A 25,051-nucleotide genomic window follows, 5' to 3' on the forward strand; every position below is an offset into this window, starting at 1 on the left:
TATGGTCTAACATTGATATTCCTTTTGCTCTGTGAGGTAGCAGTATTATGTCACTGTTTCACAAAACTAAAAAGAGATAATGCGTTTTAATACTCTATTTCTTGTTAAGTTTCAGTTCACTCCTGCAGAGGTGTGTCTCACTGCTGCTGACAACACCACATTTCCTGTTGTGAACCTTCACAATAAAAGCACTCAAACAAAATAACAGTTATGGACACTAATTGAAAAGAACTTGTGGACAGTAGCATGTTTATTGTTGATTAAATTAGCTTTATTTATTAAATTAGTGAGTGTAAGGAGCCACAGTGTTTACAGTTGTTTTTCTGACCTTGTCTAATGCCACAGCCCGCTGCTTTAAATCACCACGGTCCTAAAATAAACATGTCATCATCTAAAACACACCTTTAAACAGTTTAACAAGAAGGAACACTGTAGTGCTGGGCTAACGTTAAACATGGTGGATCTGCTGCAGTGCACAGCTTGTGTTAAAGCCTCAGACTGGCTGACAGATGCTCTGAAAGTGTGAAAACTCACTTCATGTTGCTGTTATTGCAGACATCGAACTTCACGTTGGTTATACTGACACACATGGTTGGAGTTCAGCTGGCTACCTGGCTACTCTCTCTGTGGCCCCATCCACATAAAGACGAATTCAAGCGTATACGCAAAAATTTCTAGTCGGATTGGCATTTCATCCACACAGAAACAGCATTTTGGGTGACTGTAAACGATACTTTTTGAAAACGGGTCCCAGAGTGCATAAATCCGTAAATGACTACTGTTCTGTCTCCATGTGGACGGCTACCTACATCTTTCCTGAAACGATTATGCCACAGGCAGCATAGCTCCCTTAAGGCGCCTGCGTGGGTCCAGCCAAAACAATAATAGCAGACTACACAGTTGTGTTCGTGCTGCAGAAGCTACTGAGCTTGTTATGGCTTTTACAGAAAAATCTGATGCTCCTTTACCACCACCGTGAAACGCACGCACCATATGTCCTAAATCCAACGCGGAGAACAACCAGAAAGGCAACTAGAAGAAAGTTTGTGGCGGGTTTTCTGGGATCTTCTTCTTCTCTTTTGGTGCATTTCCGTGGCAGCAACACAGCGCCACGTACAGGCTTGGCATGTGCACTACAGCATTTCCAGTTGTTTCCAGTGGTTTCATGCTTATGCGGATATTTCCTGAAATGATCCTGTCTTTACAGAAAGCTTTTTCAAAACGAAACGGCAATATATCATTTCCGTCTCCATGTGGACAGGGCCTGTGACTGAGCTGTCGTCTGTCACAGATCTGTGTTACACTACATTTGTCTACCTATCACCATGGCTGGTAGTTTGAGCTAACCAGCCTAAGTTATGTCTCCTGTGTTCACTACAGTACTAGGCATGTGTTTTAACTAGAGATAACAGTGTTATTTCTGTGACAGAGTTTTACCGGTCACAATTGATTGATACCAGTTTACCATCCACCACTAATATTCTTTAATTTCCTGTGTCATTTGGTCTGTTAATGTTATGCCTTGTATTATCTTTTCTCATGTTTAATTTCTTCTTGTCTTGCAGGGTGTGAGGAATGCCCTAGCAGGAGAGGAATCCCAAGTGGAACTTTTGAAGGCTCAGCTGAAGGAGCTGTTCAGGTTCTCAGAGGACTCGAGACACCTTTCTGATGACGTCCTGGCTGTGGTCAAAGAGCATCAGAGGTAGGTGACGGGACTCCTGATGCTTTCTTAAAACAAGGAAGATAAGCTGCAGAACACATGAGGGATAATTAAACACCACAGGTTATTTCTTAAAAATATTACAACTCCAATTCCAAAAAGAGTTTGGCAAATAAAAACAGAATTCAAAGATTTTCAAATCTCATAAACCCATTTTCTATTCACAAAAGAACATTAAGAACCAATCAGTTGATGATACTGAGACATTTTACTATTTTGGTCTGTAAACGTCTGGGAAGTGAGGAGACCAGCTGATGGAGTTTTGGGAGAGGAATGTTGTCCCATTCTTGTCTGATGTAGTATTCTAAATACTCAATAGTCCTGGGTCTTCTTTGCTGGATTTTTTCTTTTATGGGAAAGGTGTGGACTGCAGGCAGGCCAGTTCAGAACCTGTACTCTTCTACTGTGAAGCCATGCTGTTGTGACGGATGTGGTATTTGGTTTAGTATTGGCTCGCTGAAATATGCAAGACCTTCCTTTGAAAAAGACATCTGGGTGGGAGCATTTGTTCTAAAACCTCTTTATACTTTTCAGCATGGATAGTTCCTTTCCAGATGTCTAAGCTGCCTATAGGCACTAATGCAACCACATACCACCTGAGATACAGACTTTAGAACTGTGTGCTGATAAATAGAATTTCAAATTTTGATTGCCATGACCACAGAACAGTTTTCCCTTTTGCCTTGGTCTATTTTAAATGAGCTTTGGCTCAGAGAAGACCGCAGTGTTTCTGGATCGTGTTCTCATTTGGCTTCTTCTTTACATGATGCAGCTTTAGCTTGTATTTGTGGATGGCGTGGTGAGCTGTGTTGACAGACAGCGATTTTGGACGTGTTCCTGAGTCCACTCAGTGATTCCCAGTAGAGCCATGCCTGTTTTAAATGCAACGCCGCCTGATGGCTCAAAGATCACCCACAGACCTTCAGCCTTGTCCCTTGAGCGGAGAGATTTCTCCTGTACCCTGAATCTTTTGTTTACACTGTAGATGGTGGAAGATTCTAATTCTTGAAAATTTTATATTGAGGAACATTTGTTTGAAATTGTTCCACAGTTTTGAGATGCATTGTTTTGCAGATTGGTGAACCTCTGCCTCTCTAAAATACTCCTTTTAATTAGCTGCAAAATTTTCCTCCACCTGTTTTTTTATTATTACTACTTACCTTTCCACCTTTTTATCACCCTGTCCCTACTTTTCTGAGCTGTGTAGCTGCCATCAAATTCAAAATGAGTTAACCTTTTTCATGAAATGGAACTTGACTAACATACCTAAGAGGCATACAACAGCAACAGTAGTTATCTAGGTCACAGAGGTATATGACCATCTGGCGTTAGTTTTAGTTATGTGTGACACATTTCTCTCCTCCATCCTCCTTTGGGTATGACACTCAGTTTTCCAGGTACCCAAGATTCATAGATCTGCACATGCAATCACAGCCTGTGTTTCTGGACATGTTGGGGTTAAAGATCTTGAGCGTTATTGGCTGGTTCCTGGCTTGCTCTCCCCTCAGGCAGAGACTTTGGGCAGAGGCTTAACCTGAGGCAAGGGAGGAAAAAACAGGAGAGAATCCTTTTGAAAGTGGTCAAAAATCCCAGCTTTGGTTCTCCTGGGATTGAGGTTTAGTCCAGCTTGTATACACACGTGTTGTGCAGTGGGAGGAGGGGATGCTACAGTGTTGTTACAGCAACAGATATCTGATTGTTTTCTCTCTTTGTTGGAGCATTTGATTCACTGATTGCTGCAATGTTATGAAAAAAATGACAACAAATACAACCAAATCTTGAAGAATAAATTGCCCACCCAAGCTTCAAGTCCAAACAAATCATTTCAGGTTCATATTTGTTTAGTTACAGATGAATCTGACTCGTCCAATCTTTGATTTGTTTAGCACACATATTGAATTCCTGCATGGGAGCGTAGTCCCCAGGTGATATCATGATTCATATCAGAGCCCCCCTGCATAGTTACAGCATGACATGTTGTTGTTCGCTATAATATGCACCAGAGAGAGCGTGGAGAGGCCAAGAGTGGCGCCTCCGGGGAATTGAAATGTCATCTTTATACACTCAGGTATATAATTACCCATCCACACAAAACAGCCCCTGTCCTTCAAAATAGGATTAACAGTCACAGTTCTCCCCAGAGTACAGAGGTGTTTACTGTTTGGAGAGAAAAAAATGTTGCCGGCTTGTAACAGCAGTTAAAATGTTTCAAATGGGCTCATTTTTAACGAGGTTGTCTTGTCGAGTTTTCCTCATTTTGACAGTGAAGGAGGTGAATTTATTTTAGAGTTCAGAGGATACAAGTTTAAATACTGCTGAGGGCTGGGAAATATATAGGGATATATTTCTAAATGACACAGAGGCTAAGACAGTGCCATTTATATCAGTGTAGGTTGTTTTACTTCTGATTAAAAGACATCAGACCCAATGCTCCATTAAAAGGTTGTTTACTGTCAGAACTACTAACAGTTATATGCTAATGGATCACAAGATAGCCTCTTTGGTTTTTTTTATTGGTCTCAGTTGTCATTTTTTGTTTATGGACTATAGTTTTTAGAGCGCTGTTTCACGGAATCTGTATGGATCAGTCTCCACCAGGCTGGGGTACAAAGTTGAAGCATTTAGTAGCTGATAGTTGTTAGTTAGCAGCATGACAAATGCAGACACTTGGAGAAAGAAAGGAGAATGTTAAATATTCCATTCCTTTGGTGAATAAGCATGTCTATTGCTGCTCTAACTTCACTACAAATCTTCATAGGGGTTCTCAGCAGTAAATTAATTTAACACCATGATGACACATTTTTATTGACCCATGAATTACAATTATTGAAAGTGTGGTTCTGTTAGTCTGTCAGCAGACACGAGCAGTTTCCAGGCTGCAGACACATGCTCTTGTGTGTGTTTGTGTGTGGGGGTGTGCGTGTGTGGGTGTGTGTGCGTGTGTGTGCATCCTGTATCATGTTGGTGTGTCTCTCAGCCCAGACCTGACATCAGAGAGCAGGGGAGCTGCAGGCCGAGCTGCAGCAGTGGTTCAGACAGAGAATCTACGCCCGTGTTGTGTTAAGCTGGCAGACCCTGGTATGAATGTTTACTCATGATGATGAGTTTATTTCTCTGAGTGTATGGACTCACAGAAAAACCGAACAGAAGGTAATTATGTGCATTGTTATCAAAACTATGACAAAAAATGTTTGTTAACCTTTTTCATGAGGAAGAGGGGACTAGGATTGGCAAAAAGTAGATTATTAAAAACTGACAATAAGCTTATTTTTTACAGCAGTGGTTCTCAACCTGGGGGTTGAGACCCGCTTGGGGGTCGCGAGACACTGAGAGGGGGCCACCAGAACGTTTTTGCCACTTAAAACCCATTTTTGTCCTTTTTAAACCCTTTCCATCACTTTTTTTCTATCTGTTTTTACCAATTCCAAACCAATTTTTGCCACTTTCTGCCTATTGTTGCCCCTGTTGACCCATTATTGCCTTTATCAGTCACTTTTTACAACTCTGTTTTCCCATTTTAACCAGTTTACCCATTTTTGTGAGTTTATGAAATATTTATCCCATTCCACCTAATTTCCACCTACTTTTTTTACATTTTTGGATCTTCAGCCATTTCAGCCACTTTTTAATCCCCTGTTACCACTTTTTGTGCCCATTTTTGCCACTTTAACCCAAATCTTTATAAATCTAATTTCAAAACCTTTTTCACCATTTTTGCCATTATCAACCAATTTTAGCAATTTTTAACCCAGTTTAATTATGTTTTGAACAATAGTTATTTTCATTTAAAGAAAGCTATTCACTACACGAATAAATAGAAATATTTGTTTATTTGATAAGAGTGGTTATTATTCTGGTCAAATATAAAATATAGTTTTCACAACTTAATTTCACAGTGGTCCATGGTTTTGCTGACCTCCACGGGCCCCCAGTTTGGCTGGGTCCCAGAGATCTCCCCCTTTATCCCCCCTTAGGGACATCCCTCTCTGCACTATTCTTCAATATGCATGGCTGTGTTCAACCACCTCCAGGTACAGTGGGGATCCCCGGTCCCTGGTACCTTTATTTTGGGGGTCACGAGCTGAAAAGGTTGAGAGGCATTGTTTTACAGAGACTAGGTGAGACCTTGTTCTGGACTGGTGTGATATTTCTCCTCTGTGTATAAGCTGCTGTCTGTTTGAACACAACCAGAGCAGAGAGAGAGCAGGAGGAGCAGGCGTGTCTGCGTGTGTGGAGCAGTGTGAGAGGAGCTGATATCATATCAGCATGTTTATGACATGATGGAGAAAAGCTGTTAAAGAGGCGCTGTTAGCCTCTTAGCTCATGGCTTGTTGGCTCCCATTCATTCTTCTCACCATCAGCTCCACAGCACACAGCATGGAGGGATACCAAGCCACTGAGAGAGCCACAGAAATGATGTATGGGCTGTTTGAATTAAAGGAGGGAGAGTGAGTTCTGGCATCACTGAAGACATGTTGTCAATGCAGAGGAGGAACACATGGGTTCCTTGGTATCAAAATGCATTGTCAATTCCTGATAATGCACTGTCTGAACAATCCCTGCCTTCCTTTTTGTCTCTTCTTTTACATAAAAAAATGTAAAGGTACATGTTGTTCTAAATTCAGCTCAAATATTATAATATTTCATTTTGGTCTATATTTCCCAGCCCTAACCTTGCTTACATTTTTATCAACTGTTTAAATGTATTTATCAAATCAACAAAGGTGTCTGAATTAGAGCTGCACAGGAAATAGCTTTCATAATAAACACATTGCACGAGTCTGAATTTATAGCAATAAAACTGAAAACAAAGTATCGTATACTGAATGGCTCAATGATGAGAGGGCATTTGACAGAGCTGACCCACATGCTACTTACTAAATAGCTTCATGGCTAATCTATGTAAACTTAATCTCCTCCTGCAGCCCCACATTGAACAGTGTGGATCTTTATGATTGGAGGCAGTATGAAGAATGTGAAGAAAGGTCAACAACAGACTGAACAACCATGACAAGGATGGTGGAAAGCTCTGCAGAGAAACTCATGCAGCTCGTTGCTTTTTCTGCATTGATCTCACCTTAATAAGATGTGAAGGCGTTTGCAGTGTTTGTTGTGTTTATTGCACAAGTTATCCACACACGGTGCTCGTCTTAGCAAAGAGTAATTTGGTCCTGAAGTGCCACCTAGTGGATATTTATGTATGCAGAAAAGTCAGGCAAGTGTATCAGAAGGGTAGGGGTGCATCCACAGTGCATGTCAACTGGCACCCATGTTTACATGCACTGTGCACACCATGAGTTGAAGAGAGGAAATTCTGATTGTGAAACTACATTAACCCTTTACCTACTGAGTCAAAAAAATGGCGATTTTGACATATTTTGTTATTATGGCTGTAAAATAGTCAGAAAATGCCCTAAGTCTGAGAGCTTTGGTCCCTTTTCCCAGGAGTACTTGAACTTGGCTTTTCAACCTCTGGTTAATGATTATTGCACATTATATGGAATTGTCAGCAGTTTAAAAGAAGAAAAACACAAAAACAGATTTGTTTTTCATGGCTTTTATGAGAAGAAATTTTGTTATTGCTCATGAAGTTTTGATTTGACATTTGAAATGTGAACCTATACATGTTTAGAACAATCACCAGTCATTTTTTGAGTCTAGGACTCTGGGTGTGCAAAACACAGTGCAAAAAATAACTATATACATAGGCGACAATTAGTGCAAATAAAGGTGGAAAAATGCATTCTCAACATTCTCAAGTATTATATTGTTATTGCACATGTCAGACACACACAAATGCCACTATCTAATGCTATTTTTTGAAAACAAAAACACCACTCTCACTCGCTCTCCTTTTACTCTCTTCCTTCACTCTCCTTTCTCACTCATCTTCTGCCAAAGCCGCCATTTTCGCGGTGCTGTTTGACATTACCGTGATATACAGAGCTTAACAAATTTATTAGACCACCTGTCATATTTGTCTCAAAGACCATCTAGCATCATGAAGTGCTTTAATGCGGACTCTTTCATTTTCAGTCAGCTCTCCACGTTTAACCATTTTGAACAGGAATGAGGGATTTCAAACTGAATTCACCCAAATTTGAGCTGGCTCACTGGGCTTCTCTGAGAAGTCAGAAATGAATCAAGCATAATATTCAATCACTAAAACTCATTTTTCTGTTCAGGAATGCAAGTAAATAACTATAATTTGACATATTAATCAAGAAATGTTAATGTGCTTTACTATTTTTTCAGTTTTTTTGTAAATCAGTAAATTTGAAAATTCATGGATAATAATTATAACTCTATTTTAGCATTAAAAATATCATTTGGGTTAAAGAGCTTCTACATATTGGTGTATTAACCATTGCAAAAACATAAAAATCATTCTGGTAATTTCAAATGCTGTTAATTTAGGGCAGCTGTGGCATAGACCTTACTTTGGTTAGGGTTAGGGTGATCTAATAAATTTGTTAAATTTGTTGGAATTTTTTAGATTGAACAAACTTTTGAGGAGTAACTGTGTTGAGAATCAGTGTAGTCGCAGTCTCGCGATACTTCTGGTGTTTTGCTGTGGTGTTTTGCTATGAATGCCCACGTCATATGGTTGTGAGTACCATAATGAATCATATATGTGCGCATGCCCACAATTCTCAGCTTTCCAACAGCATTAGAATTTTTCTGATCGGACAAACTTTGACAGAGTAACAGTAATAATACTCCAGACATATAAAATACAGCGCCGGCACTGGCTCAGTAGGTAAAGAGTTAAGCAAAGACAGCTGAATATTGCATTTGATATGAATACTTGGAATATATACTAGAGTATTTGAACTTTGCATCTCCATCAGTTTACGAGGTATGCTAATAAAAACAAGACCAATGCTGTATTAAAATCTGATTGAACATTTACATTTTTCAGTCTTTCCTCTTCAGTATACTCAGTAATACAGTAGGTCTTCTTCAGACAGTTGTCTCAGAACCTTGTCTCCACTTCTGGCACAGACTAAAAGCATGTTCCTTTGAGCACTGATTGGATCTTAGGAAAAGTCACACAGTGCTAGATCCAGCTAGGTCAATAGGAGGTTGATTAAGCACTGTGATTTGTTTTTGGGGACAGAAACTGCTTTGCAGAGAGCGCAGTGTGAGCTGGTGCATTGTCTCGATAAGAATGAAACCATTTTTCCACAGTTGTGCTCTCATTCTTCTGACTTTTTATAACAGTTTTTCAAGAACCTGTTTGTATAAGTGATCTTTCACTGTTGACCCCTCTGGAACCCACTCTTTCAAAATGATCCCCTTAATGTCAAAGAAAACAACACGGCCTTGAATTTAGACCTGCTTTCTAATGCTTTCATCCTTGGTGACGATTGGTCAATGCATTCACTACTGTTTTGGTTTCAGGATCGTATTCAAAGATCCAACCACTTCTGCTAAAAATCCTTCAATTTGTTCCAAAATTTCTCCACAAATTTGCTTTCGTTTTTCCTTCTGATCAGGAGTCAGAAGTTTTGGGACAACTTTTGCACACGCTTTTGTCATGCTCAGATTTTCATCCAGAATTTACCGAACTGTCCCTTTGTCTAGGGAGACGCCGCCATTCTTATACTGAGTCGCCAATCATTTCGGATGTTTTTTTTTTTTTTTTCAGTTTGTTGAATGTGTCCAGAAGTTTTAGATGTGCATTAGTGCTCAGAACTTTCCTTTCTGCCTTCACAAAATCTTTGGTGCCATTCAAACACACATGCAGATGTGCCACAAGATTCAGCTGCTGTTTTTTTTTTTTTCAGTTTCACCAAAAATTTCAAGTTCATGCATTGCTCAACTTGCTTCAAGCTTTTAATTTTCTGACATCTTAGCAAGAACACACGCACTTCAATCAGCAGCTAGCAGTGAACTAAAGACGTCACTGACTGGAAACTTACAGCAGCTGTGTGTGAATACCCAACTTTTTCTATACAGCACTGTGACTTTGAACCACGAGGTTTAATCCTCATATGAGCAGGAACATTATTTAAAAGCCATACGGATTTTACAAAAGCAAAAAGACTGTGTTTCTCTTTTTCATATTTCAGTCCATTTACATCATATTCATTACATGTTTTTATAATTTTTTATGTTCCCAATGGGTAAAGAAAGATGCTTTTCAGAGAATATTACTCGCACGAAAAAAGAGAAAATTTAAAAGGGTATTGTGGGAGAAAATGAAGACGGTAAAGACTGAGAACTTACCTTAGTTGTAACTCTGGAATGCAGAGTAAACCAGCAGTAGGGTCTTTCTAAGGCAGGGGTGTCAAACTCAACCAAAGCAGGGGCCGAAATCCAAATTTAAGTCTGACCAGAGGGCCCAACAGGGTCAACATTTAAACATAAACTGTCGACCTTATTTTCACAGGTAATACATTTAAGGGGGAGAAAAACTGATGATAAATGATTTTGAAATTTAAAAAAAAATGAAAATGATAAGTTTAAAGGCTAGAAAATCTGAGATAAAAAGTCAAAATACTAGTTAAAAAGGTCAGAACACAAAATCAAAGTGAAATTAATGTTTTCAAAAGGCAAATATATGAGATAGAATGTTAAAATCATGAGTTTAAAGGTCAAGATATGAGATAAAATACAAAATTATTAGTTTAAAAGGTTGAAATATGGGGTAACAAATCAAAGTTAGGAGTTGAAAAGGTCACAATATGAGAAGAAAAATCAAAATGTTGAGTTTAAAAGGTTGAGAAGTAACTTAATATTTAAGATGGTGAATTAAAAGGTCAAAATATGCTATTTAAATTCAAATTTAGGAGTTAAGAAGGGCAAAATATGGGATTAAATTTGAAATCATGATCTTGAAATCTCAAAATATGACTTGAAATTTAAAATTGGAATCTAAAAGTTCACAATATGAGATAAAAAGTCAAATTTCTAAGTTTAAATCAGAATTTTGAGATGCAAATTGAAAATATTAAATGAAGACACAAATGAATTTCTCTCCCCCATTCCTTACTTTCTGTCTCATTGTTGTTACTCTTAACTTTTTCAAAATTTTACAACTTAAAGTATATGTTAAATCTTCATGGTTAAATTTACATTTCTATACTGGAGGAAATCTGCAGACCTCAGACCTGCCGGCCAGTTCTAATTAAAATATGATGTGATCCTGCGGGCCGTGCAAAACTGCACCATGGGCCGGATTTGGCCCCCGGGCCTTGAGTTAGACACCTGTGCTCTAAGGCATCACATTTTGCCCTCTGTGACTCACTGATAGTCTCACCTGTCCACATTTTATTTGTTTTGCATGTAACCAAAGTTTTCCACATAGATTTAAACAAAACAAAACAAAGATTTTTCTGTCTGTAGCACTTTATTCTAACCTTACATTGGCTGAGGGGTTCCTTTGACCATCTTATTCTGTTGTCCAGTCTTTCAAAAGCTCTTTTGCTTTCTCCAGTGCTGGTATTAAGGTGTCTCCAAACTGAGACTGCGTGTTTCTGAGTGCTATTTACTGAAGCTGCCAAGTTAAAACCTGTAAGTTTCTGTTTCTCCTCCTGTGATATGAATTTGTCTGCCTCCTCAGTTATGTTCAGGGATGTCCGGGTTCTTATTCTATTTTGGTTAGAGTGAGCAAATAGTTGAATACAAATCTGAATGTAGAGCTTTTTTAGCTCATTTCTCTGAACAAGAACAGGAAAAGAAGTTTACAAGGAGACAAAAGTACAACCCACAATTGCAGAAAAGTTTTAATAATAATAATAATAATAATAATAATAATATCTTGAATTTATATAGCGCCTTTCAAGAAACCCAAGGACGCTTTACAGGAACACATATACATGGACAAACTATGTGAGGGGTAGGATGAGTGTAAGGGGTGGTTTAGTGAAGATTGTAGGCTGTGGTGAACAGGTGGTGCTTGAGACGTTTTTTGAAAATGTCCAGAGATGGAGCGCTACGAATGTCTGCAGGAAGAGTGTTCCAGAGGGTGGGAGCTGCAGCACTGAAGGCTCTGTCTCCATAGGTTCGGAGTTTGGTTTTGGGCATGGAAAGTAGGCCGGTGTCTGAAGATCGAAGGTTGCGGGATGCTGTGTATGGATGGAGGAGATCAGAAAGGTACTGGGGAGAAGGAGCATGGAGAGATTTGTATGTGAGGAGGAGGACTTTGTAGTTGATACGGGACTTGATAGGGAGCCAGTGGAGGTTTTAAATCAGCTGTTGACTTTAATTTAGATAAACATTTTTCATGCCTAACCTGTGTGGTTTGTTAGAACAAACTCGAGTCTGTTTGCAGAGTTAGTGTGGTTTGTTTTTAACTCCTCACCATAGCTCGGTGAAGACTTCACAACTGTACCGAGACCGCTTGAAAAGATGGCTCTCCACCCACTTTTAATCAGACTCTGGTTTGTACCAAGAATGAAACCCAACCTCAGTCTGAACTGCAACTGCAGGAAGGGTTAGGCAGTGAGCTTTTTGGATTAAACCAGCTACCGTAGCTTGTCCTAACCTTGCAAAGCAGATGGATACGCCTGTTTCCTTGTTTTTCACTGGAGAGTCCATCTTGTTAAGCTCCCGTCTGAGCCATTTGGGCCCAGTTAGCCAGCGACAGGACCAATCAGCGACGAGGGGCAGTACTTTCAGGCAGTGTCATGACGTAAATAAGCAGCAGCAAGAGCTGGTGCAGTTATGAAGGAAGAGATTAGCGTGGATGCTGCTAAAGCACCAGTTTTGTCAGAACTTGATGACATGTCTTCATAAAAAGAAGAACAAAGATCAGCATGAGTTGTTTTCTTGTCAAAAACGACAAAAGTTGAGTACTAACATGTCTATTGTCGCTATGCTTCGCGTTAATCCTTGATAGCAGCGCAAGCGCCGCTAGATAGCTGCTACGTCACGTGTTTTGTTGCTCTGTTTGGCCCGTGGAGATGTGACAGACAGAACGTTCATCCAATCACACTCCAAGTTTTTTTCAAATCCTCTGCCTTTTCTCAAATGTTTTTTATTGAAGCTTTCCCAGATGGATGTGTGAAACACATCCATCTGGCGTGTCAGGTTAAGCTTGTCCAGCATGTGTGAAAGAGTACGACAGACTTAAAGAAGCCTCAGAAACGGTTCCATGTGTCTTCTCCTCAACTGTCTTGATAAACATCTTCAGCCTCTTCAGTAACTAAGCATTTTATTTTGAAGCTGAAGCTGAACTCCATTTTTAAACTGTTAGATTTGCCAACAGTGATACATACAAACAATAAAAGCGATAAGCAGAACCAGCATCAATACTTGGACTATAAAGTGTCTTTAGGGCAACAACAGCCAGGCACAAGTCACCTAGTCTTTGCTTAAACTCTGGGCAGTCAGAAAGCATTTTCCTTACATCACATCTACACATTTTAGTCTGCTTTTGAACGTCCCCCTGTGAACGAAGACCAAACTGAGGATTTCATGCAACAATGAAACAAACTAGTCCATGATTCAGACCAGAACAAACCAGTTTTAGGGTAAGCCATTCTCATCCAGGATTGATGGTTGCTGAGAATATCTTTCTGCCCACCTGTACATGAAAATGTAATTCAGTTATGATTAAAAATCTGCTGTTTTATGCTAAGATTATGTAATTCAGCCATAGACTGTAGAAAATACTGAGTGACGTCAGCTTATCATTTATCATTTATCATTTATTTATTAAAATAGTACAAAAGAATACATGAAACATATTAAATGCACGGGTGGGACAAAAGAAAGCCCTAAGGGCTTATAAGAGGGTCCCACACAATATTAAACACAAACATCTACTAGATCCTGTCAGGGAAAAAATATCAACAAATTCATATTCTCAAAGTTAAAAACAGGAACATAAAACAGCTTACAGGAAAACAATTTTTGTGCCGTAGTACAATGCACTTAAAAATTGCTATATGCAGTTAAAAGCGTTTGTTTAAGATCTCTTTTAAAGGCAAAGATGGAAGTGTGACTGTGGAGTGAGGCAGAGAATCTGTCCCAAATTTCTGGGCCTCTGAACCTGGTTGAAAACTGTCCAAGGCTGATTCTATAGAATGGAGTATGGAGAAGATCAACAGATCTGGTATCATACTGGTGGATATCAGACCTAGTCACAAAAAAGCCATTGAAAGATTCAGGAAGTAAATTATTATGGTACTGAAAAACAATAGTGCCTATTTGCATAATATCTATATCAAATATATTTAATATTAGTAGGCTTTGAAATAATTGAGCAGTATGAGCATTCCACTCTGAGTAGGTGACGATTCTAACAAATTTTTTTGCAATAGAAAAATGGAATGAAGATTGTTTTGTATGTATTGGCCCATACTATATGACCATAAGAAATGAAAGGATAAACCATACTGTAATACAGATCCATGAGATTTTTTCTTGACAAGATGTGTCTTACACGCCGTAAAATCCCAATATTTTTTGCTAATTTATTGGATACAAATGATATATGCTTTTTCCAGTTGAGCTTGTCATCGATAAGAACACCTAAAAACTTAACATATGGAACATGTTCAAGCACAGTATTAGCTATGGCAATAGGCTGGATGTTATCAGACAGAGTTTTACATTTAGGCTTGAAGATTATGTAAGCACTCTTTTTAATATTAAGAGATAATTTGTTGCACTTGAACCAGTAGTCAATCCTATCTAAAACACTGTTCATTCAAGCAGTCAATCTCTGTTCATCTTTATCTGTGATGAAAATGTTTGTATAATCGGCATATAAAATAAAAAATGTATCATTCGATATTAAAGGTAAGTCATTTATGTACATAAGGAATAGAAGTGGTATGAGTCCAAACCATGGTAGCCACCATACTGAGAACGCTGTCTAAAACTTACTTATGATCAAGCTAGTAGAAGGCCTCTGCTCCAGAACTGGAGGTAAGGCAGGTCTTTAGCCTCCCAACAAGCAGCTCCATCATTCCAGTTGTCAGCTATATCAGCCACATCCCTAGTTATGCATAAATCAGCAGGCATGCACAATATTGGAAATTTGCTGATATCCAACACGCTGATAACATTGTATAAGGTCTCATTCACACCAGCGCTGTTTGGTGAAACAGCCATGCAGCAACCATGGCAACACGTCATGGTCTCATATAGGCTCGCCTCATTGGTACCAGTTCATTCATCTCATGTTAACGACATGCTGGAAAACTCGCAGCCTTGCAGGTTGATCATAATGGTCCAAGACAAAAGCAAGAAACCCAAGACAGCATAAATGTAGTGATGTTTCATTGTTTATGTGGTAAAAAGAAGACTGGTGGAAGAAGATAGATTCTTTGTCTTCTGTTGACATCATCCAGATTGTCCAGATTGTTATTTGGTTCATTTGGCCAAGTGCAATGTGTTTGCAAACTGAACTACATGAATGCACTACAATGCTGTAATTAGAGCAGTTTGGTCCTGCCTTAAACTCCCCAGACTTAATCATACAGCCAACATGTATCAGATTTATAACCTTGCAAAGAAGAAAGATTGGCCAGAATCCATGTCTGTCATCAGGCAGATCCATCTTGCAAAGCTCCAATCTAAAACATTTTTGAAAGGTCTGAGAACAAATCTGACAAATCAGCATCATTTGAGCAGACAGAGGCGGTAACTACAGGCAGGGTTTAGTTTTCAGCTGTCACCGGTGTAGCCATTAGCTCAGGAGTTCCCGTGGTATAGCATCGTGTTTATTAAAAAAGAGCAATGAACAGCACTTAAACCTTTTCATGGTAGCAAAGATGTTTCCTGGCCTGCTTTGGCATAAGTTTGCAAAGGTGGGGTTTAGTCGTACTTCAAGCTAGTAGCAGTGGCTGCCACTAGTGAACCTCAACTTAGATGTAGCTCTAGCGGCAGTTTTTATCAGATCTGGACAGCATTCTTTACTGAGAGAGGAGCACTTTTTGCACTTCTCCCTACTTGCCTCGGTGTGAGTTTTATCTAACAACACATTCACCGTTGGTAAACTATGACAGAGCCTCACTGCCGAGCTCACATTACTTACCTGAGCTGTGCATGCCTACTGCCTCATTTAGTCGTGTCACTCTGATTGGTCCAAAATTAATGTGACAGACAGAATGTTCATCCAGTCACCCTCCAAGAATTTTTTGAAAAGTCCTGCATTTGCGAAAACTTTGTATGGAAGGTTTCCCTGATGAATATGAAATATATCACATGCAATGGTTGTATTAAATAGTATATCTGGCCTGACAGGCTAACAGATTTAAATATTGGTAGAATTTTCATCTACCACAACCGAGAATTAAGTTTCTAAGCTACTATCTGCCGATATTGTTGATAATATTTTACATTCTTATAAATCAATATCCTTATTAAACTCAAAACACGTGAGCTATAAAAAAAATCACCCTCTGTACAGTGTGACCATGAAGACATGAACTATTCTGACCAAAGTGTTTTTTTGACCAGGCTGTAAACATGTTTATTTTTTCTGTAAAAATTGACCTTTAAAAATGGGCTGTGGGTGGGGATTCTGCTGCTTCTGCACACAGCTTCTAGGAACTCCAGGAACTGCAGCTTTTTACTCTTTTGCACTGGCTTCATTTTTCAACCACTTTGGGGAAGAAGAGGCCAAATGACCTCTGACCTTCAGAATGTTATCAGTTCAGCTGGAGTGAAAATTTGTACAAAACTTGAAGTACATCCTTCAAAATGTTAAAAAATCATCTTCACAAGAATGGCCAAGAGGGACGGCCTGAGGCTCCTGCCTCAGCTGGGGTGGAGGCTTAAAAAAGTCCCAAGCACAAACGTGAACTTTGGATTTGAAAATGTAATGATGGTGCCTCTACCCCAAAATATTTTAAGTTTTGCTTTTTATTCATTAGGAAGAAGTCCAAAAACACAGACCTCTCTATGATGTTCACATCGGAAATAAAGACAGCCAAACTGACCCAGCCGGAGTCTTTGCAGTCTACCAGCTTCATGTACTCCCCTGTGTGTCAAACTGCCAGTGGAGCTTGGTGTCTGCCATTAAAACATTAATGTTGCTTCACTGTCTGGATCCACACGAGCTGGCATTGATTTAAAAAGTTGTTCAGACCCCAGTGACCCACAATATTCCAGCATGATTAGCATCAAAGTTGTGATGATTGAATTCCTCAGTCTCCTGAAATGTTGAGGGACGCCAAGGTCGGGTGTCTGTGCAGGAACTCAGCATGTATTGATCTCTGAACAGTGGTTATGCTTTGAATGCAGCTGAGCCAATCTTTTCAAAGTGTTTTAGAGTTCAACAAGCTTCTAACCCTCTGAAATATCACGTCTAGACTTGATTTCATAATGACAGAGCCAGTCTTTGCTTTGAATGATGAGTTCAGATTGTTGCAGACTCTTCATCTCTCCTCAGGCAGAATTTAGCCAGCTAAACAGATGCCATCTGATTATTAAATCTTGTTATCAACCCCTCAGCTGTTAAAGCATTTATTTTTACCAGTTACAATAGAGGCAGCAGCATCCAAAATAATCAATAAAGAGTGCCCCGGAGTAACAACATAAAACAGAGGCATTAAAAATAAAGCTGTTTAACTGTACACTGTCATCTGTGGGCTCTAAAGAGGTGATAAGAGGCAGAATTATGGAGGTCGCCTTGTTGGGAATTAGTGTTGCATAATTTGTTAATAATGTGCAGTTGTGTTATATACTAGAAAATATTGCAACTTGTGATTGCATTTTTGATAACGTGTGTATTGTCTCATGAGTCTATTTGCTCTGCTATCAGAGAAATGGTAATAATGTAATGATAATAATGTAGTTTAGTTATATATTTAGTTATTGAAGTGTATTACTCAGCTTAAAACATGCAAATATAGTATATAAAGATGCTGTTAGATAACCTGTGTTTTTTACAGAAGTACTTTTTTTAAAATAGCTTGTTATATCCCAAAAAATACAAAATAAAAGTGACATAAAATCCAAGTTTTTTTTTTTTTTTTAAACAAAGGTACTTCTACAAAGTGCAATAGTGGCACTACTGTAAAGTCAAAAGCCTTTCTACAGACATTTTTGTAAACTTTTTAAATACTACTTTATACAAAAATAAATATGTTGATATGTAATTGCAACATGATTGTAATTGCTCTAGTAGCTGCGTAAACTAGATAACAGAGCTACAGAGCCAGAGTAGCTATGTAGCTAAAGCTAAGCTCATAAAGCTGCTACGTAAGTTCTGAATCTGTTATCCATGTAGCTAAGTTAGCTTTAGCTAGGTTTGCTAGAGCTCATGTTGCTAAAGCTAACAGAGCTAAAGCTAAACTCATAAAGCAGCTATGTGGAAATGCTGTCTACATAGCTAAGTTATCTTTAGCTCTGTTTGCTGAAGCACAAGTTGCTATATCTAACTAAGCTACATTGGCTTCATTAGTAATGCAAATGACGTAGCTATGTTAGCTTTTGCCAAAGCTATTGTGATCCATCCATCCATCCATGCATGCATCTATCCATCCATCCACCCATCCAGCCATGCATGCATGGCTGAAACTTTGCAGAATCTGTAATGTTTGCTATGTGGTTTTTCATGAGTGTAGCTGCCAGACTTTGTTAATGAATAAATGAATAAATAAATAAAACTGGAAAATTTGTACTGGCCATTTATGGCTCTCCCTTTCTGAGATATACAACTTCTCAGACCCCTTTTGATTTTTGTGATTCAAGTAGTTTTGCTATGCTGGAAGGATCCAGGATAAAAACTTAGTTTGAATTACTCAGCATCCCCACTAGTAATACCTAATTTTTCTGCTGTTACACTCAGTGTAAACATGCATCATGAAGCTTTTTAATACATAGTGGTAAAGGGCCGCTGTACACTGTTTTGCCCTCCAGGCCTCCACACCAGTAATGTGACTGAAAGTTATGGATTCTCTGGGGATGATTTAGCTTTTGAATATGAAGACCAGACAGCTTTTTTCCTATTCAGGGTTTTTATTTACAGTGTTATTAACAAGCTTAGACCAGAGAATAGAGTTACATTTCACAAACAGCCTCCAAACTAGAGCGCTTTTGCCATACAAACATATATCTGTGTCTATAAGGGCTGATAAAAAAATTTATTCTTAGTCAGTCAGGTTCCAGCTCTGCAGTTTGACTGCTGCATTTTTCTCTCCACATAGACTGTCTGAGTTTATACAACCAGAGCTTGCAAAAAAATGTTCACCTGGTAGAATTGTCACTTATCCACAGGTTCTGTAGTCAAATGCAAATATGTGTATTTTTTTTTTTTTAAAGATCCTCTACACCTGTCTCTAAAGAGTTAAATTGCATCATTCTGGTCATTATTGCCGATCATTTATCAGTCTCTCTGAATGTCAAACCCTGAGAAGTGTTTTCGTCTTTCCTGCACAACCTGCAAAGATCTTTCATCACACTTTAAAAATGCATTTATTTTGCATATTTCATTGTCATTCTTTCAAGTTTTTTTTGCATATTATTCTGTTATATTTCTATCCTATGTCCAGTGTGTTCCACAGTTCTTTAGTTAGAGCGGCTGCCTTGACATGACACACGGTCTTCTTTAACAAGCATTATTATAAAAATAAAAACTACTAAGGTCACACCACGTATGTGTCATCATTTCGGCTGTTTTTTAATCTCTAATTCTGAGTTAGTTTTCATGGAAAATGATTTCTTTTATGAGGTGTCTCTCTTCCAAACCAGGAGTTCACAAACTTTGCCATGCCAACAACCCCCAAAATCACATTAGCCTTTTATGCAGAACCCTTCTTGCAATATTTCATTAGATTCTTGGACATTCTGAGAATAAATCTTAACATTAAAAAATTCCACTTAGTATGTGCCCCTAATTCTATTTACAGTTTTTAATCCATTCATCTCATATAATGTATTTCTGTAGTCTTTTATCATTTCTGTTTTAACAACTGATGAGAAGAATCCATCCAGACACGGGACCCAAATGATGCCGGCCCCTTTACTTCTGATTTGAAACCATTCCATCGATATGAACAGCAGTAAAATTGAAAGACAATGCCTTTGGGGATTTAAAAGCTCAAAATAAGAAAACCTTGCAGTTTAACTGTTATAAAGAGCTAGAATCCAATGGCCAGTTAGGTAAACATAAAATGTGCAGACTTTTCTGAACAATAAATCAGCACTATAAAATTACAAACTGTATATTTTTGAAAGTATATATATATACATGTAGGTGTAACTGAGGGTCTGTTCAGAGTGTCTATCAAATCGGAGCCTATGTTTTTGAGCAGAGATGTCATAAACTGACATGACGTACCTTGTGATAGTATTTTAAGGCTGGATATACCATAAAGCTACTCTTCTTTAATCTAAAGCAGTGATTCTCAACTGGTCCAGCCTCAGGACCCACCAGTCTGCCTAACAAAGGATTGTGACCCAAGTTTCAAAAACATTTCAACAAGCATTGTTTAGTTAATTAAATATTTGAAGTTTGGAGCAGGATTGGACAAAAACACCCATTATTAAAAAGAAAAAGAGACAAAACTGACACATTTCATACTCCCTTCCCCATCTTTATGTGTCAATTTTTGCCAGTTTTCCAAGAACTTGTGAAATTACTTCATTATCATGGGAGAAGTAGCCATTTATTGTTACAATGTTACAATGTTACAATGTCATTTAGCAGACGCTTTTCTCCAAAGCGACGTACATTTGAGAGCAAGAACAACACAAGCAATGATCTAGACAAGAAGATCATTCATTTATTGCAAGAAGAAGAGATAAATTAGTTAAAATACTGATCAGAAATTTAAATTTACCCAATTTCACAGTAAAACAGGGTAAAATTAAAGGTAGGGATGCATGTCCAATCAGGACTTCAGGACTTTTGCCACCAGGTTTTTCCAGACACCTAGTCACAACCCACTGAAAACTGCTCCACGACCCACTTTGGGTCCCGACCCACCAGTTGAGTACCACTGATCTAAAGAGTTGGCTGCAGGTTAAATAGCATTGCTATTTGTTTACCATTATGGAAGAACATAACTGTGAAGTCTAAGAAAAGAGGAGTAAAGTGTTATCATGAGTGCTGGTTTGACTGGGGTAACTTAAACTCTAGATTTTGGGTTATTTGCTGTTTCACATATCATTTGTGTACGTTTTCGTCTGTGTCATGTGCTTAGTTGTAACTGTCCACGAGCTGTGTTACTGGAGAATAGAGAGAGCTCACTGTTCTAGACTCCCACTAAATACTGGTTCTGTTTGGGCTAACACATTAAAATCACCTCCTTGGGTCTAAAGTCCTTCTTTGAATCTGCTCAGCCCGTGTGATTTTATGTTGCAGTGTGAAGTGCCGAGCTACACGGTTGTGTTCAGAGTCAGAGTCTGGGCTGAGAAACATCCTGCAGGACCCCCTGCTGGTCTACACCCAGTGGAGCCACATGGTTGCCCAGGTTCTGGAAAATTCTGCAGAGGTCTCTGACTTCTCCCACATTGCCATGTTGGTGCAGAAAATTGAGGTAAAACACATATTTTTATGTTTGTGTGCCTTTAATAATAGTCACAGCTTTTTCACAAGGAAAAACAAACCTGGAAAACTTTTAAGGAGAAGATCAGAAAGTTTAAAAACTCTACAGGAAAAGAAATTTCAAAGTCAAAGTTTGTGTAATGGTTGCATCACTTGTGCTGTCAAAAAAACTCAATGTGGAAATCTGTAAAGAGACATTTTCTGGATTTTGATCTTTATGAAAATAAAGGAATTGATAATAAGATTGCATAAATATTTCACATATGCTCTTATATTTCTGTATGCAGTGAGGAGAATTCGAAGAGCGTTTGCCTGAATAAAAACTGCCTAAAACAACAAACCTTTCATGTGTTCTGTTTGTGTCCTTCATGTTAGCGTCTGCTGAAGGACAGCGTGCAGCTGCAGGAGCGTTTCAGTCAGCTGCAGGTGAAGGGTGACCTGCTGGACTCAGTGTTTGGTGCGGAGAGGTCTGACGGTCTGCAGGAGGAGCTGAGTGGTGCTGTGAGGAACAGAGAGCTGCTGCACAACCAACTGCAGCTGAGGAAAAATAGACTACAGGTATAACAGTGTTCGAGGTCATCTGAAATTTATATGTGAGCCACCAAGACCATGTAGAACAAAGTCAACATATCTCAAGAATAGATAAACATGGCTGCTTTTTTTTTTTTTAAATAAAACCAGTTGTAAATGTAAAAAACCTCAAAATGAGCCAAAAAAGAGGAAAACAGATGCACAGCAACATATCAGTCACTGCAATCAGTGAATGCTTAATAATTTGTAGATAAGCTGATTTATGTCCAGTGCTCAGCAGAGATATGGTTGCATCCCCATAAAATGCATGCTTTAAAACAGAAATGCAATGATGTAAATGAAGACTGAAGAGGACAGGCATGTTAGGCTGCATAACAACCCACCTAATGACATTTTCCTCATTCAGGGTTTAATCTCAAGAACGAAGGACTTTGGAGATGCCTACGAGTTAATTTGCTCCAAGCTGGCCAGCCTCAGGGATCGACTGATGGCAGCAGACGGACTCCAGCCTGACATCCTGGCAAAGAAATCCCAGTCAGACCAGTTCAGGGTGAGTCAAATCCCAGTTCAGACTAGGGCTAAGACGCCATGGGCACATTGCCAAGTAGATTATTGTTCTGTCATGATAATCAGACTCCCAAGCCTTGTTGGTTAGGTAGAAACTCTGTTTTTAAAGATGGTTGTGATTTATTTATCAAAAGCATTTTAAGGTGATATCATACAGAATATTTAAGAACCCGTGTAATTTAAGATATTTTTGATGTTATGTTTGAAGTGAGCTTTCACTTCATTTATTTATTCTTAAAACTGAAACTGATACCAAAGTTAGTTGTTTTGTTTTTTCACCCGTCACCTTGTGTGTCTGGTGGTTCCCCAGGTGATCTTAAAGGATCTGCAGGATTGTGAAGCTCACATCTCAGCTCTGGAGACACTGGTCTCGTCCAGTTCAAACAACAGAACTCAATTTGAGAGACTTTGTGGCGACTGGAAACAACTGCACCAGGCAGTCAGGGTAAGACAAATGGAGTTATGACTAAAACAGTCACAATCCATCCTTAAATTTTGATTTTAATATTTATATATTTTCCATCCACTTGCCCACTGGCTGGTGATTTGCAGGGAAAGGCTCATGACAGTGAGGAGAGCATCGCAGACCACGAGAGCTTCCATGAAAGTCTGCTGAACATCGAGAAGTGGCTGATGATCATGAAGCAGAAACTTGAGTCCTTCTACAGCCCGACGGGGGGCTGGAGCATTGAGGGACGCCAACACGAGGCTGAGGTGTGTCCCGGTTTTCTGTTTTTAAATCAGTCAAAGAGGGATGCGTGGTAAACTTTCATCAATACTGGCTTGCCTTCAGTCCAGAAAATTAGAGAACTGGGCTATGACTCTTGATTAGTGATCAAAGGAGTGGCTGTAAGTACTGTACCTCCCTACTTACCACTGATAGTGGCTTTATTCATTAAAGGACAAACCCATCATCTCCCCCTTAATGTTGTCATGGGGTAAAATACTATTCAGCTAATAAACCAGGTGGGATACTGGTTAGAGTGAAAAGACGACTCAATTCAAGATGGCAGATATGAGTGATAGTGACATGTTTTAATGAAGGAATGAAGGAAGCTGGTTCCCATTTTTCTGTTTTTGTTGTTTGATAGTCATTAAAAGGCCAAATTATTACCAAATAAGGAACTTTTTAGAAGCTGAAAGACCAGATCTTGTTACTGGGCTGAGCCAAATGGTCTCTAAAAAGAGCTGTAATACTCGTCACTCCAAGTCAGGCTGGACTGATGTAAAAAAAGCATACTTTCTACTTACTGGCAGATGGTTTAAATGTTGGCAGCTTTTTTCAATTACAGTCTTTAGATTAATATGTCTTTGAAGTGTAGACACATTTTAGACATTTTTAACCTTTGTAACCTTAATTTAGCCCAGTTTTAGTCAATAAAACGTCTTTACTTTTAGTCAAGGCAATTATTATGTTTAAACTAGTTTTCTTTGCCATATTCTAAAAATAATATAAATATAAAACACTCAGACTAATGCACCATTAGTCCTTCATTTACTTTAATATACACTGATGAAAACACTGACATACTGTACTTCTAGACAATCTCTGCTTATGTTTTACCGATTATGAGCACAGTGGAGAAATACCGAGGATTTTGAATGTCCAACAGTCCAGCACTAAAACTTTAATCTCATTTAAGTCATCTTGACAAAACTAAACTATCACCAAAGATATTTTTTAATTAGTCTTAGTCTAGTCTTTCTCATTGGAGAAAAAAAAGTTTGTCCCAAAAATTTTGAGTTGAGTTTTAGTCAGTGAAATTAATGTTTCTGACAGACTGCATTGTTTGTCTGTTGACAGGGCAGTCTTTAATGTGTGCTAGCATCTCAGACCACCTCTGTATGCATTCTGAACTATCAGATATAAGGTTATTTTTAGTACATGTTGAGGTGTGTCCACACATAGCATTAAGAATTACCACTATCTGAATGCTCAAAACAGATGTAAATTCCTGTTGCATTGTCTAAACGGGGTTGAACACTTCTGGATGTCTCAATAATGCAAGGTTGTGCATCCGTAACATCGGTAGAACGTTATTTCAACATTGCATTCCCATGCGTTTTGCTCATGCCTGTGCTCCTGCTCCATGCTGAAGGCCACTTCCTCTAACTGTGCCAGGGCCAAGGTAGTGTACCATGCTTGATCAAAGCATGAAGCACTCACATTTATCAAACAAACTGGACTTGTAGTGAAAAGCTGCTGAGAACTGGTTTATACAGGGTCAAAAACCTCCTCTGTTGCTTGATCCATTGCGTGGTACAGATGCTTTCTTTAGACCACAGGGGGGCTGAGTTGGAAAATTCTATCAGATATCAAACTGACTTCAGTATACATTTAGGTGTGTTAAAATGTACGATTACCACTTGGTAATTTAAATAACTGCTGAAGGCCCAAAGCAGATGTTAATCCCTGTTCATGCCTAGAATAAACAGGGTCTCTGTTTATGATGATCACTGTTTACACATACTCTCTACAACTCTGCAGATGAGGTTGTGACTGGATACTGAAGTTCTGCTACTTATATAACACAAGGTATATTTACCAAATCCAACAGCACATTGAAACAATATTAAAACTGTCAATTGAAGCAGCTTTAAACCAATGATGATGAGAGTTTCATTATGATACATTATCCCTGTGACTTTAATTCAGGAAGTTTCAGCCTGCAGGGGTCTCGGTTCATGATGGATAAACTAATCAATTCATTAGATCCATTTCCTCTTCTCTTGATTTCATATCACTAAAGTGTATTCTTCCATCAACTGGCTCGGTGTGA

At 38.7% G+C, this 25,051-nt stretch overlaps 1 protein-coding gene across 2 annotated transcripts in view; it reads left to right on the forward strand.

Annotated features, from left to right (window-relative positions):
* syne3 (spectrin repeat containing, nuclear envelope family member 3) overlaps positions 1-25,051 on the forward strand; it is an 87,614-nt gene that overhangs the window by 40,372 nt on the left and 22,191 nt on the right. For both annotated transcript variants that reach the window (XM_041813163.1, XM_041813162.1), the window contains exons 7-12: positions 1,566-1,702; positions 20,991-21,165; positions 21,549-21,731; positions 22,111-22,254; positions 22,582-22,716; positions 22,824-22,985. In XM_041813163.1, coding sequence (XP_041669097.1) covers positions 1,566-1,702; positions 20,991-21,165; positions 21,549-21,731; positions 22,111-22,254; positions 22,582-22,716; positions 22,824-22,985 — 936 coding nt within the window. The remainder of the gene's footprint in view (positions 1-1,565; positions 1,703-20,990; positions 21,166-21,548; positions 21,732-22,110; positions 22,255-22,581; positions 22,717-22,823; positions 22,986-25,051) is intronic.

Source organism: Cheilinus undulatus, linkage group 18 (genome assembly GCF_018320785.1).
Source record: "Cheilinus undulatus linkage group 18, ASM1832078v1, whole genome shotgun sequence".
In the NCBI taxonomy this organism is placed as follows: Eukaryota; Metazoa; Chordata; class Actinopteri; order Labriformes; family Labridae; genus Cheilinus; species Cheilinus undulatus.